General features: G+C 40.3%; 2 protein-coding genes across 7 annotated transcripts in view; one reads left to right on the top strand and one right to left on the bottom strand.

The window, feature by feature from the left end:
• Positions 1 to 9,505, top strand: part of Katna1 (katanin p60 (ATPase containing) subunit A 1) — a 38,513-nt gene extending 29,008 nt beyond the window's left edge. For all 6 annotated transcript variants that reach the window (XM_005390604.2, XM_005390602.2, XM_005390605.2 and 3 more), the window contains exons 8-11: positions 6,165 to 6,291; positions 7,031 to 7,165; positions 7,470 to 7,596; positions 9,145 to 9,505. In XM_005390604.2, the coding sequence (XP_005390661.1) occupies positions 6,165 to 6,291; positions 7,031 to 7,165; positions 7,470 to 7,596; positions 9,145 to 9,343 (588 nt within the window). In that variant the 3' untranslated portion in view covers positions 9,344 to 9,505. The remainder of the gene's footprint in view (positions 1 to 6,164; positions 6,292 to 7,030; positions 7,166 to 7,469; positions 7,597 to 9,144) is intronic.
• A 2,215-nt stretch (positions 9,506 to 11,720) lies between these two features.
• The window catches only part of Ginm1 (glycoprotein integral membrane 1), a 26,992-nt gene continuing 24,983 nt past the window's right edge, over positions 11,721 to 13,729 (bottom strand). The window contains exon 8 of the mRNA XM_013517382.1: positions 11,721 to 12,012. Within this exon, the coding sequence (XP_013372836.1) occupies positions 11,898 to 12,012 (115 nt within the window). The 3' untranslated portion in view covers positions 11,721 to 11,897. The remainder of the gene's footprint in view (positions 12,013 to 13,729) is intronic.

A 13,729-nucleotide genomic window follows, 5' to 3' on the forward strand; every position in this document is an offset into this window, starting at 1 on the left:
CAAAAGGTAAGAATACTAAATGCTTATGGAACTTAGATCCCCTCCAGCTGATGAGCTGTATCAAGCAACAACTGGAGTTTAATGGCCCAATCTTAAGTTTTTGCTTCTTTTTTGTTTAGTTTTTTTTTTTTTTTTTTTTAATTCCACCCCCAAAATGTGTCTATAAGAAAAATGTAATTTAACAAATTCTGGTAGTGTTTGTGGTTGAATTCAACAACTTTTATTCTTCAGACTTACTAAACTTTACTGATTACTTCAGTCTTGTCACTAAGCGGTAGTCTAGTTACGTGTGTTAGCACAGTTACATGATTAGACAGCAACACTGCAAGAATTTTTACTCGTAGTGGACAAAACCTTAGATGACCGTGCTAATACTATATCAGGTCTTCCTTCCTGAGCTCAGAATAAGACGAGAAAACTGTAAGTTTTGCAATTCTAGGTTTTCCATTTTATGAAAAGGCTTCTTCCTTTTGAATTCCCATTTTCTTTCTCCTTCCTCTTAGATAAATTGTAAGCCCAGGAGACCAATTATAATATGCTGTAATGGCTCATTACTAGTCCATGGCACAACAGGAGCCTAATGGAGACTGTCTTAGATAATGTTGAATAAATAATTTGCCCATTGAGTGAAAAATAAGAGTAGACTTCCAGCATTCTAGAATAATTAATTTTCTTTTTTTTTTTTTAAAGTAAGCTAAGTAGAATGATTCAATATGGAGTCTTTAAAAATCAGGTGACCTCGGTTCAAATCCCACCTCAGTTACATTCCTGGCTGATGAACTATAAGGAAATTCCTCTCCTTTTCAGGTCTTTGGTTACTTAATCTATAAAAGAATATTAATATACAATCTACCCATCATGTTAGAGTGAAACAAGCTAATGCAGATAAGTTGCTTAATATAAAGTTTGATGCATAGCTCAGTAAATATTAGTTATTGCTGTTTAAGAATTATGTGGTTTATATTTTAACGTAAGGTTGGTTTAGCTTTTTCTTCTCTGTCAGTCTCTCTCTCTCTATCTATGGGAATGAACCCAGAGAGTGCTGAATGGTACCACCAGTACTTTTAAATTTTTTATTTTGAGATAGTGTCTCACATACTGCCTCAGCCAGTGACAGCAACCTTTAGAGCTTTCAGTGTTATGAGCAGTCTGCTGTGGCATGCGTGCTGTCGGTTTGCTACTTTTTGTTTAGTTTTGGTTTTTGGGTTTTTGAGACAAGATCTTGGTATGTAGTCCAGGCTTGCCTTGAACTCAGTATGTAGCATAGGCTGCTTCAGATTTGCAGAGATCCTCCTACCTCATCCTCCCAAGTGCTGAGTTACAAGTGTGCCCGGCCCTAGGCTGTTCTTGAGTTTGTGACCATCCTGCCTCACTTATCCATGTAGCTGGGATTACCAACATGTACCACCCAACTGATGGGAGGTTTGTTTTATTTTGTGTTCCGTTGCATTGTTTTGCTTTTCGCTACTGGAGATTGAACCTAGGGCCTTTGTACAGAGCTACACCCTCAGTCCTTAAAAAAATTTTTTTAAAAAAGAAATCGTCTTCCTTTTAATGATTTCATTTATACTGTTTTCTCTCTTGGCTGCTACTCTGGTGATAATCAGGTCTCCACCTTTCTGTAATATTGAATCTGACCAGACTGAGCCAGTGTGAACGTGAACCCCAAACCAGGGTTCTTGAAACAACAAAACAAGGAGCAGTAAAACACAGCCTTTCGTGTAGAAGGAGACTGGGAGCCATAGGGTTCAAATCACCTTCCAGACCAGAAAAGCTGGCGCTCAGGCAGACACAGAAACCAAACTGTTACAGGAATGGAGTACAGGACCCTTGCACACTCCAGAGCAAGATAGTCTTGGGAAATACATATCTGACCGTCTGGCCTCTGCTGTTAGGTGGGATGGCCCCACACCAGTATTTTTAAAGGGAGGTGTTTTTGTTTCCATGTTATTTCTCAAACAGATATAAAAGCTCCTAGAAGGGATATTACAGGTCAGAATAAATCAGTTCACCCACAAGAAACACTCCTGGATAACGATTTTACATGATGGCAAAATTCAGGGTGATCTGAGAAAAAAGCAATCAAAAGTGGTGGCTGCATTGTTGACCAGTTCATGTAGGAGGCACACAACCTCTTCTTTTCCAGTGGATATATCAAGGGGCCAAGATCGTGAAAATGGGTTATTTTATATATTGTAGTGCACAGACCAACAGAGTAAAAGACTTTCTTGCAGAGCATTTTGCAGAAGGCCTGTCTGTGTCAGTGAAGTGGAAGGACTGGCGCCCACCGCTGTGGCCTTTGCTGGCTGCGTGCCCCTCTTTGGCTGCAGTAGCCACAGTGGGAGCCATCTCCTGCATGTGTTTTGCCAGCTGCTACTTCTCCCCCTCCTGTCCTCTTCCATGCCCCTCCCTCTTTTTGGGGATAGAGATCCAGGTATTTCTGCATACATTCCTGCAGGGCCCAAAACTAGGCTAGACAGCCTGATCTCCTGAAACCTGCGGTGCTGTAGTGGAAGCAAGAAAAGCCCAACCTAAACAGTTTGCCACGGGCTGCTGACCATTCTTCCTAGACACAGGCAGTTCCAGTTCATGTCTGTCTGGCAGTCTCAGACCATGTTCCTCGTATGGCTCGTTGGTGTAATCAGCCACCAGCTCTGCATTTCTGGGAGCTTCATGGTCTTCTTTGGTCACAAAAATAATTGGATCTTTGCCTTCCTGCTGGCAGTAGGCCATGGCTGTGGTCTGGCACTGTGACCCTTTCACATGGGACTTCATTCTTGTACAAGAGCCCTTCAATTTTTTTAGAGACAGGGTCTGCTAAATGACTTAAGTTGCCCAGGCTGAGCTCAAACTTGCGAACCTCCTGCCTCAGCCTGCATTATTTTTTTATAGTAACTTTTATGAAAGTATCAAAAAGAATTATTTTGGGCTGGGGATATAGCTCAGTGGCACAAGCTCCGGCCTGGCAAGCACAAGGTCCTGAGTTCGATTCCCAGTACCAAAAAAAAAAAGAAAAGAATACAAAGAAAAGTATTATTTTTTACTGGTTCTCTGAAATAGCTTGGGAAAACTGTAACCACCATTAAGTAAATCTCTGTTCATCTGGAGTAGTCTGTGTGAGCCCTGGCTGACTCAGGCCAGTGTGGCGCTTCTGCTCTGGTGACCAGATGTTAAGGGTCGTATTGGAAGTCCGCTGATTTTTTTCTGTTAATCATAGACTCTCACTGGCTAGAACTGCACTGCCTTTCCTGCCTTGGTTTTGCCTTAGTATAGATGATGTTGCTTTCAGTGTGCCTTTCCCTTCCTGGGACCCTTCAAAGTGAACGTTGAACAGTTCCTAAGACATATTTGAGACAGAGTTTTGCTCTGCAGTTCAGGCTAGCCTTGGACTCACGTGTAGCCCAGGTTGGCCTTGAACTCGCAGGAAGCCGCCTGCCTCAGCTTCCCAAGTGCTGGGATTACAGGCGTGCACCACCATGCCCGACTAAGACCTGTATTTTAAATAGGCCACTTAAAGTAGGTGATAGTGTCTAGTATTTTTCATGTGGCATGGCAACAAATACTAAAAAATGTAACCATAATTCTTGTATTGTCAAGAATTATTTTCAGTAGAATCGCAGTAAAGTGAATTTAAATGAAAATAATTATAACAATAATAATATAGGGAATTTTCAGAAGTTACCTTTTAGATTATTAGGCCTACCAGGAGTCATCAGTTCAGATGTCCTTAGGAATCTTTCTGACTCTTAGATGTCTTGGCTTTAACTTTAGGCAGGCTCATGAGATGGCTAAGGTAATGCTCAGAATCTTAAATCTTTTGTTGTCTTTGTGGTACTCCCAGAGAAGTTACTGGAACAAGTTCCAGTTGTTCAGGCGAAAGTCCAGCAATTGTTTGGCCTCTTGTGAGTCACATGCTCATTCCTGAGCCCATCATCTTTGGTCACAGAACTGCAGTGATCTGATTGGGTTGGTCTGAATCATCCATAGAGCTCCCTGGAGAGTTGGCCTCTTTTGAGCAAAATATAAAATCACAGTGGAGCCAGGTATGGTGGCGCATGCCTTTAATCCCAGCACTCAGGAGGCTGAGGCAGGAGGATCGTTTCGAGTTTGAAAAAAAACCCCTCCACCAAAAAAAAGGAATTCAGTATTTGGAAGGCTGAGGCAAGTTTGAAACTAGCCTAGGCAACTGAAACTTTTCATCAAAAAGAAAAAAAGGTAGTTGGAGCTGAGTATGGTGGCACATACCTGTAATCCTAGCACTGTAGCAAGCTGAGAAGGATTGTAAATTCGAGCTCAGACTGGGCAGTTTATCAGTTTAACAAGATCCTGTCCTAAAAATAAAAAAATGGCTAGGGAGGTAGCTCAGTGCAGAGATCCTGGATACATTTCCTAGTACCACAAAACATGAGACTGGGAGCCCTAGGGAGGGGTGTGGCTCAGAGGTAGGGTGCTCGCCTAGCATGTGTGAGGCTCAGGGCTCAATCACCAGTATTGGGTTGGAGGACAACTTAGAATGCAAATTTTCGACTAGAAAAGAAAGTGGGACTTACATATTTGGATTTTCCAAGTGAACAAACTCAAACTAAATCTATACTTTGTTTTTTGGTACCAGGAATCGAATTCTTGACCTTGCCCTTGCCAGGCAGGTGCTGTGCCCCTGAGCTATAACCCGAGCCCCTAAATGCATATTTTGGGTGCAGTATTTTTTTTCTTCAACATGGTTACCTCTTAGAGAATACTATACTAGATTATAACTCATCATTTAAAGAATTGATAGACCCAGTGTGGTTGCATGTTCAAGTATGTAAATGATGTTTGTTCATCCAAATCGTTTCTGGAAATCTTTTTTTTTTAATTTTTCTCCGGTACCGGGAACCGAACTCACGACCTTGCGCTTGCCAGGCAGGCGCTTTGCTGCTGAGCTAAATCCCTAGCCCCTGGAAATCTTTATTTGGTTTAAATAATGATTAACAATAAACTTCTTGCAATAAATTGCTTTTTCACTCTCCTTAAGAGTGATATTGTTGAGTCTAAACTATTTACTAGATTAATACTTGACTGAGACCTATTACTGGTTCAGATGGATCTTCCCTGATACTTTGAGGAAGACATGCATTTAAGGGGCAAAAATAAACTTAGAGGATACTATTCAGCTATAAAAAGGACTAAAGTATTATATGCCACAACATAAATGAACATTGGAAACATGTTAAATGAAAGAGGCCAGACACGAAAGGCCGTATGTTTTATGATTTCATTTTATATGAACTACACAGATCCATAGACATACAGATCAGTGGTTGTTGCCAGGTGTGTTGTGCATGCCTGTAATCTGAGCACTCAGGAGGCTAAGGCAGGAGGACTGCTGTGAGTTTTCCTGGGCTACATAATGTGTTCAAGGCCAGCTTGAACTAACATAACTGGCTATGTGTATTTGAATATGAATATAGGATTATTTTGTACACTGTGATGATATAGGTAAATGGTGGAAAAACATTCTATATATTGGTAAGTATTCTAAAATTCTAGAAAAAATTTGGTCAAAAAGAACCAGTAGCTTAAATAAAATTATAGTGTCTAAGGAATTCTAATTAAATTGCCATTTATAAATTTGACTACTAACAGTATTGTATATTTTAATGCTCTTAAGCAGTTAATTAGAAGAGTCAATGTACATACGTGTCTGCAAGTTTGTTTTTTTTCTGGTACTGAGAATCAAACTCAGGATCTTGTGCTTGCTAGGCAGATGCTGTGCCCCTGAGCTATATCCCTAGCCCCTGTGTCTTCCAAGTTTGAACTAAAGTAAAACAGTTTAAACCATTTTAAAGTATAAATTTAGTGTTCAGTTTATTCACAATTAGGACCTTTTTATCTCCTGAAAAAGAAGTCACACTGTACCCCTTGGCACAGCTTGTGGCAGCCACTAACTTTTAAAAAGTTTTTTGTTGTTTTTTTGAGACCGGGTTTCACTATGCAGTTCAGGCTGGTCTTGAACTCAGTGATCCTCCTGCCTCAGCCTCCCAAGTGCTGGGATTACAGGCGTGTACCACTATGCCCGGCTGAAAGGTGCATATTAGGGCAGCTGCTTCAGCCATTTTCTAATTGCTAGCCCGTAGATTGTTTAAATGAATTATAAACTTAATAATGCATGTTTCTTTCTTTAGGCTCGATTTTATTCTCCAGCCACTATATTTATTGATGAGATAGACTCCATTTGTAGCCGCAGAGGGACTTCTGAAGAGCATGAAGCAAGCAGAAGAGTGAAAGCAGAGCTGCTGGTTCAGATGGATGGTAGATACGTGTCTGTGCTCGCAAGGACCCGGGGCGTGGGGGTTGCTGAGTGTACAGCGACAGTGGTTCGAGCTCTACTGCTAGTGCTAGCCCAGAGCTTTTAGTTAATAACTCCTCAGAACTCCAGAGGGACCGGGGGCGTGGCACATAGAGCCTCAAGACTAATAGTGGTAAATTTGGTACAGTGCGGTGGTAACCTGTCTCAAATAATGGGGATCTGTAGGTCACACACATATATACATACTGATCTCTTACCTTGAACCATGAAATTGAAGTAAAAATTAATGAAGGTAAATTTGCCTTAGAGACTATATATGCTTTTGAAAACAGTTTTGAATTGAGTAATTGAGTTGGGCTGATCTTTTGATTAAGTCTGTTTTGAATAGTATTTTTGTGTATTACAGAAACTCATTTTCCTTGGATTAGAAATTCATATATTTACAAGTTACGTTTGTAAATCTTTTTTTTTTGGTCTTTTTGAGACAGGGTCTCACTATGCATTTCAGACTGGTTTTGAACTCGGCCCAGGCTGCCCTCAAGTCACAATGATCCTCCTGCCTTGGCCTCCTGTGGCCTCCCGAGTGCTGGGATTACAGGCATGTGCCACCACACCCAGCTCTAGCTTTTTAAATCTTAGGGAAACATGATGATTACACTACCTTGTATTGTTCTGTTAGATATTTGACAGTCTTTCTATAGCTGAGCTGTATTTCTATTTATTCTTTCCTTATCCCTTTAGGTGTTGGAGGTGCTTCTGAAAATGAAGACCCTTCCAAAATGGTTATGGTTCTGGCAGCTACAAATTTTCCCTGGGATATAGATGAGGCTTTACGGCGACGTCTTGAAAAACGAATTTATATTCCTTTACCATCAGGTATCATCATTTAGATCTTGTCTGAAACCTCCTGCCAAGTAGTTTTAATTTGCAGTTTGGTATTAATCTTCCCTAGAGAGATAAATATAAGGAATAAATTATAATTTCTTTGCTTTACTAGTTTGGCTACATCTAGGGCTTGGAAGCCTTGATAATGAAGAATTTAAAAGTTCAGTGAGTGGCAGCTCTTGAAATTCCAAGCAAATGAGAATTGGACAAGAACTCTTCATACAAAGTAGACTTCAGAAATAATAATAGTGTTTCTTTTGAAGGCTTACATTTTAAAATTCGTTTCTACCATTAGCAAAAGGCAGGGAGGAGCTATTACGAATAAGTCTGCGTGAGCTGGAATTGGCTGATGATGTTAACCTTGCAAGTATAGCAGAAAAGATGGAAGGCTATTCAGGTGCGGACATTACCAACGTGTGCAGGTATGCGTTCTTCTGGACAGTGTGGTTTTTGTGAGTGGAAACTGTCATAGCCGAGCATGGTGGCACATGCCCATAATCCCAGCACTTGGGAAGCCAAGACAGGAGGATCACCATGAGTTTGAGGACAGCATATGCTATGTAGTGTCTGTCTCAAAAAAAAAAAAAAAAAGACAAAATGTATTAAGTTTTTATGCTGCATTAATGTAAAGACCCACATTTAAGTCGCTTACATCAGGGTCACAAGTTTTTTTTTGTGTGTGTGGTACTAGGGGGTTGAACCCAGGACCTTTGCACTGAGCAGCATCACTCTTTTTTTAATTTTGAGACAGGGTCTTATTAAATTGCCCAGGCTTAGATTGAATTTACAATCCTCCTGCCTCAGCCTCTCAGTGTTGGTGTTACAGCCTGTGGCACCACACCTAGCTCAAATTTCAGTTTTAAATTTTAGGTGCTGGTAAGGTATTTGGGTATCTTGGTGAAAGCAGGTACTGGTAAGGTATTTGTGTATCTTGCATGTCAGTGAAGTCATTTTAAAACTGTTAGTTCAAGATGTTAATATTAGAAAAATGTGGGTAAAAGTCAATAGTAGTATCGGATTTAAGTAGTTGTGGGCACATTCCGTCACTATGATGTTACGTGGGAACTGACTGTAAAACACTGATTTGACATACCCATAGGGTAAATAAGATCATCTTGTTCTTAGTGAACGTATTTTAGATGGAAATGGGAGCAATAGACGGGCGTGGTGGCGTACACCTGTAATCCCAGCACTTGGGAGGCCTGGGCTACAAAGGGAGCTCAAGGCCAGCCTCAACAGCATAGCAAGACCCTGTCTCAAAAAGACCAAAGAAAAGAAACAGAGAGAGAGAAAAGGAAGGGAAGGGGAATGGGAGAAAAAAGAGCAAGAAAAAAAAGGTTGCGTGTAATCCAGTTAAGTAGATTTTTATCCTAATCCACATCTTAGCTCACACTTACTAGCAAAGATCGCGAGTACACCAGCTCCCTCAGCTCTAAAGTGAGCACACCTTCAGGGTTACAGCAGTCAGTGAGTGTATACACATAAAGCAGCTAGACTGTCTGCGTGCGTGCTGGCCACCGTCATAGCCGAGTGTTGGGGAACGGAAAGAGGTGCATGTTCTGAAATAGAACGGGGAAGCTTGACATCTTTGACTTTACGTAGAGTTTTCTGGCAAAACATTCTGTCTCTGTGATGCTTATTCTTTATTTTATTGACTACTTACAGTGAAATGAACTGCTAGCATTATTGCACCTTTGTTTTATGCACATTATCATAAATAATTTCTTGGGTGTTATGCACATTATCAAGTACATATTGGTTAGTATTCTTACTTTAGAATGGAAGACTGAATTGCTAAAAAACAATTTAGAACGCGCTTTGTGTCCAGGGTAAGATCCAATGCACTGCTACATATGTCTATTATATGGTAAGACCTTAGAGAATATTATAATACATGCATTAGTTTTTTTTTATTCAATCAAAATAACACTTTGTGGCTTTTTTTAAAAAAAAAACACCTCAAAACCTAGGGATGCATCCTTGATGGCAATGAGAAGGCGAATTGAAGGTTTGACCCCAGAAGAAATTCGAAATCTTTCAAGAGAAGAAATGCATATGCCCACCACAATGGAAGATTTTGAAATGGCTTTAAAAAAGGTTTCTAAGTCAGTATCTGCTGCAGACATTGAGAGATACGAGAAATGGATATTTGAGTTTGGATCATGCTAAATTCTCACATGTAAACTGTGAGAAATCTGCCTTACATCTTTGAAAATAATTAAATGTAGTATTTCATTGCACTGAGTGCTATATTTTTTTAAAGCTTTCATAATGATAAGATTTTTTAAAATCCTTGTGATTCTGAATAAAGGCAATTTTTTAAGCTCCAAATTTGTTTTTCTTTAGCATTTACTGATTTGTCTCATTGTGACCCAGGCCCGGACCCACTGTGCCTTCCATTCCACCTGGTAGCATAGTAGCTTCCCTCTTTCTGGGACAGTAAAATTGTTCATTTTTACTGTGCTTTTACTTTGTTTTTTTGGTATCGGGAATTGAACTCATGACCTCAGGCTTGCCAGGCAAGTGCTTATGCTGCTGAGCTGTACCTCCGGCCCTTTTACTGTGCTTTTAAAAAGCAAAACAAAACAAAACAAAACAAAACAACCCCACAATCTTGTCTGAGTAACTTTGCCTATATAAGAGGCGATATTACAGGTATTTCTAAGCTTCTGCCGTTCTTATACTCTAGTCAGACTCACAACAGTTAATTGTATAAATAAAGGTAATTCATGAAATAAAAGTATATATAGGGCTGGGGATATAGTTCAGAGGCATAAGCACCTGTCTGGCAAGTGCAAGGTCCTGAGTTTGATTCCCGGTACCCAAAAAAAAAAAGTATATATACATTTTGGGGTAAGATTTCCCTTTATGGTTTCTTACAATAATTTATTGTGTCATTCCAATCACAGAAGAACAGAGCCTCAAGGAGACTGAGTTCTTTGCTATGGTCCCCAGTCTCCCTGGGAAGGAGAAGCCAGGACAGAAACCTGCTGACTGCAGAGACTCTCCTCTCCAACAGACCATGTGGTCTCCCGTTTTCCTCCTGGCTACAGTCTATAAGCTTGTGGTTAACAGATGCAATAAGACATTGTAACTAGCATAAAAAAATTAAGCATTACTAGCTAGTGAGTTTAGGATCAGTGCTTTATTTTTTGGGCGGGGTGGTTTGACACAGGGTCTCATTCTGTAATTCAGGCTGGCCTTGAACTCACTGTGTATCCCCAGGCTGGCCTCAAACTCACAGTGATCCTCTTGCCTCAGCCTTCTGAGTGCTGGGATTAGAGGTGTGTGCCACCACTCCTAGCAAGGATCAGATTATAAGTTTCCTGCCGTTATTTTTGTTGTTTTTGTAATGTGGAGATAGGAATCATACACAATTAACATTTACCATTAAAAGCCAGGAAAAGGTCACATCCCTCGTTCCTCTTTGTAGTTGTCATTACTCTTCCTTACGTGCATATCTATTTACTCTAAATATAAAGTGCTTTTTAGAAGCTGGGCATGGTGGTGCATTGTTAAAATGTGTCAGTGTGAGTGGTGGTTTAAAAAAAAGTAAAGAGAATATACAGGGTAAATAGTTCTATACTTAAAAACACAAGATGAAGGGTACACTGAGTCCATGAGCATGATAGAGTCATTACCTGATCTGAACCTTGGCTTCAGCCAGTGTTAAGTGAAAGGAGCTATACTTACACATGCATAGGGCATTTTTTTTTTTTTTTTTTAATATTTTGGAGTCCAGGAGAGGTTATGTAATTGTAACCAAAACAGCTGTATTTCTTTTTACCTCACGAAACATTTATTTTAGGGTCAGGGATATATAGCTCAGTGGCACAAGAGCCTGCCTGGCAAGCGCAAGGTCCTGAGTTCGATTCCCGGTACCACACATTAAAAAAAAAAAAAGTGTTTTTTTTTGGTATCAGGAATCAAACTCGGGACCTTGCGCTTGCCAGGAAGGCGCTTATACCACTGAGCTATATCCCTGGCCCAAAAATGTTTTTTTTTTGAATGAGAACATGTCACTGTAAATCCTGGTGTAGTCAAGGTAAACAGTCTTGGTACTGGATACAATCAAATTATAATACACTTCAGTGTTTTTATACTGAGTCACACACTTAATATTAGGTTGTTCTGTACTGAATAAAAAAATAAGTGCTAAGTTCTTGAGTTTTTTTTTTTTTGGTCTTTTGGAGATGGTCTCGCTATGCAGTTTAGGCTGGCCTTGAGCTCACTTTGTAGCACAGGCTGGCCTCAAACTCGCAGCGATCCTCCTGCTTCAGCCTCCTGAGTGCTGGGGTTACAGGTATGAGCCACCATGCCCGGCAGTTCTTAAGTTTTAAATTAGACTTTCATAAAGTGCTTTTCATGAAGTCACAGTAATTAAGTGGGTATAATTTCCTTAGCAAAAGTACCTTGGAAAGTTATTGGCACATGGTATTCTATCTCACCTTTTTTTCCTTTTTGGTAGTTTCAGTCTCTTCATGTGTCTTCTCTTCCACTTTGCTTAAATTTCTCTTAAAAATTCATCAGCTGAAGAGCCAACCTGTTTATAGAATAAGGTAAACTTTATTTTGACACTGTAAAAGTCAGTTTTCAGGCAGGCTCTGGAGTTTGGCAATTTCTCTGTGCATAAACTGATTCTTAGTAATTCAAAGAAAAATATAGTCAAATGGCAAACTGGAGACAACAAACTCGTCCAGAGTCCATGATCTGAGACGGTACTTTAATTTTTAAATACATGTTTGTCTTCAAGGTTTTCTGCTGTCTTCTCAGAGCACTCTGGATAGAAGTGGATAGGTGTCACAGGCATAATCATTTTATCCACCTGAAGAATTCCTCTGAAATGTAAGAGAATTATTACTATCAAAATTTAGTATTTCCTAAACCAGTACTGTAACATTGGGCTACTTTAAGGTTATAATTATATACTTAAGCCAGGAATGGTGGTGCACACCTGTAATTCCAGCACTTGGGAAACAGGCAAGAGAATTGCTGTGAGTTCAAGGCCAGCCTGAACTACACAGCAAGAACCTGTCTCAAAAAAAAAAAAAAAAAAAAATTATATGCCTAAGAGTACATGCTTTTGCTTCACTTCCTCTAATTTATAGATTAGGCAAAGTCTGAATCCAAAGTTCACAGTAGCTAAACTGAGGGAAAGAAAGGAATACAGAAGTTTGGTACCTGGCAGTGAAGGGAAGGAAAGCAAAGTAAACCTAGGTCTTCAAGGCAGAGTGTTAGGCCCTAGGTGTGCAAAGGGAAGGCAGAAAGACTAAACGCAATGTTCTAAACAACATTCAGCACTGGAACACCTTGCATCTTCAGACAGCATCTTTTTCTTACAGGAATACCTGACTGCAGAGTAGGTCTCTAGAATGAATCCAAGACCCTGTATTGTAAACTCAGTGTTACTCCAGGTTTTTTTTAGGGGGGAGGGTACTGGGAGTTGAACTCATGACCTCATGTTTGCCAGGCAGGCGCTGTGGCACAGAGCTGTATCCCCAACCCCTATGTTACTCCAATTAATACACCAACAGAGGCCATTTGTTTTGGAAACCAAACAAGCTGTAATGGTTTAGACCTAAAATGTCCCCTAAAGTCTGCATTCAGAGGTGGGGCTTTTGGAAGGTGACTGGATCATGGGGGCACTATATTCATCAGTGGATTAGTCCATGTTCATAGCTGCATGCATGGGCACCCATTCGGGACCTCTGCTGTCTCTCAGGAGCTGTTCCTATGCCCCAATAAATTTTCCTTCTCTTAAAACAAAAACACCGACCATGCTATTAGGACGTGGGGGCTGGTGAGAGGTGGGTCACAGGTGAGCTGGACAAGTGTATTACTGTCACCAGCTCCTCCCTTTGTTCTCTGCTTCCTGGCCACCGTGCCTGAGCAGCTTCTGTCTACCAGGCCCTTCCAATGTGCCATTTCTGCCTTGAAGTTGGCAGGCCACAAACTGAGCCCACAAACTGATCCAAAAAAACTCCTTTAAGTTGCAGGTGTTATATATAAACTGACTATAAAGTTTATAGGAGAAACTTTGCAAGAGTAATCATAAGATTTTTTTAAAAGGAACAGTGGGGAGAAGAGAAAATTGCCCCAACCAGCTATCAAAGACCTTACTAAAACACTGATTAGCTGGGTGTGGGCATGCATACCTCTAATCCAGCACTCGAGGAGGCTAAGGCTGATGAGTTCAAACACAGTCTGGGCAGTTTAGCATCTTAGTAAGACCCATCTCAAGTGAAACAGCATAAATGGCTGGGGATGTAGCTCAGTGCAGAGGCCCTGGGTTCAATCCGCAGTATAAAAAACCTGTTATAGTTATTAAAACTGTGCTACTGGCACAGTAGAATAGACAAATAGAAGACAGTCCAGACAGAACAAAACAGAAGTGAAATAGACTAATACATTGGAATTTTGTTTACACTAACATAGCCTTCCAAGTCAATGGAATGATGGCCTCTGTTTAGAAAAAATCAAAATTCTAGCTTAAACTACAGTGATGCTAGAAAAGTGATGCTAGAAAATAAAGTTTAAGAAAACACAGGCCAAAAA

The sequence above is a fragment of the Chinchilla lanigera genome, unplaced genomic scaffold, assembly GCF_000276665.1.
Source record: "Chinchilla lanigera isolate Chin_1 unplaced genomic scaffold, ChiLan1.0 scaffold00038, whole genome shotgun sequence".
NCBI lineage: Eukaryota > Metazoa > Chordata > Mammalia > Rodentia > Chinchillidae > Chinchilla > Chinchilla lanigera.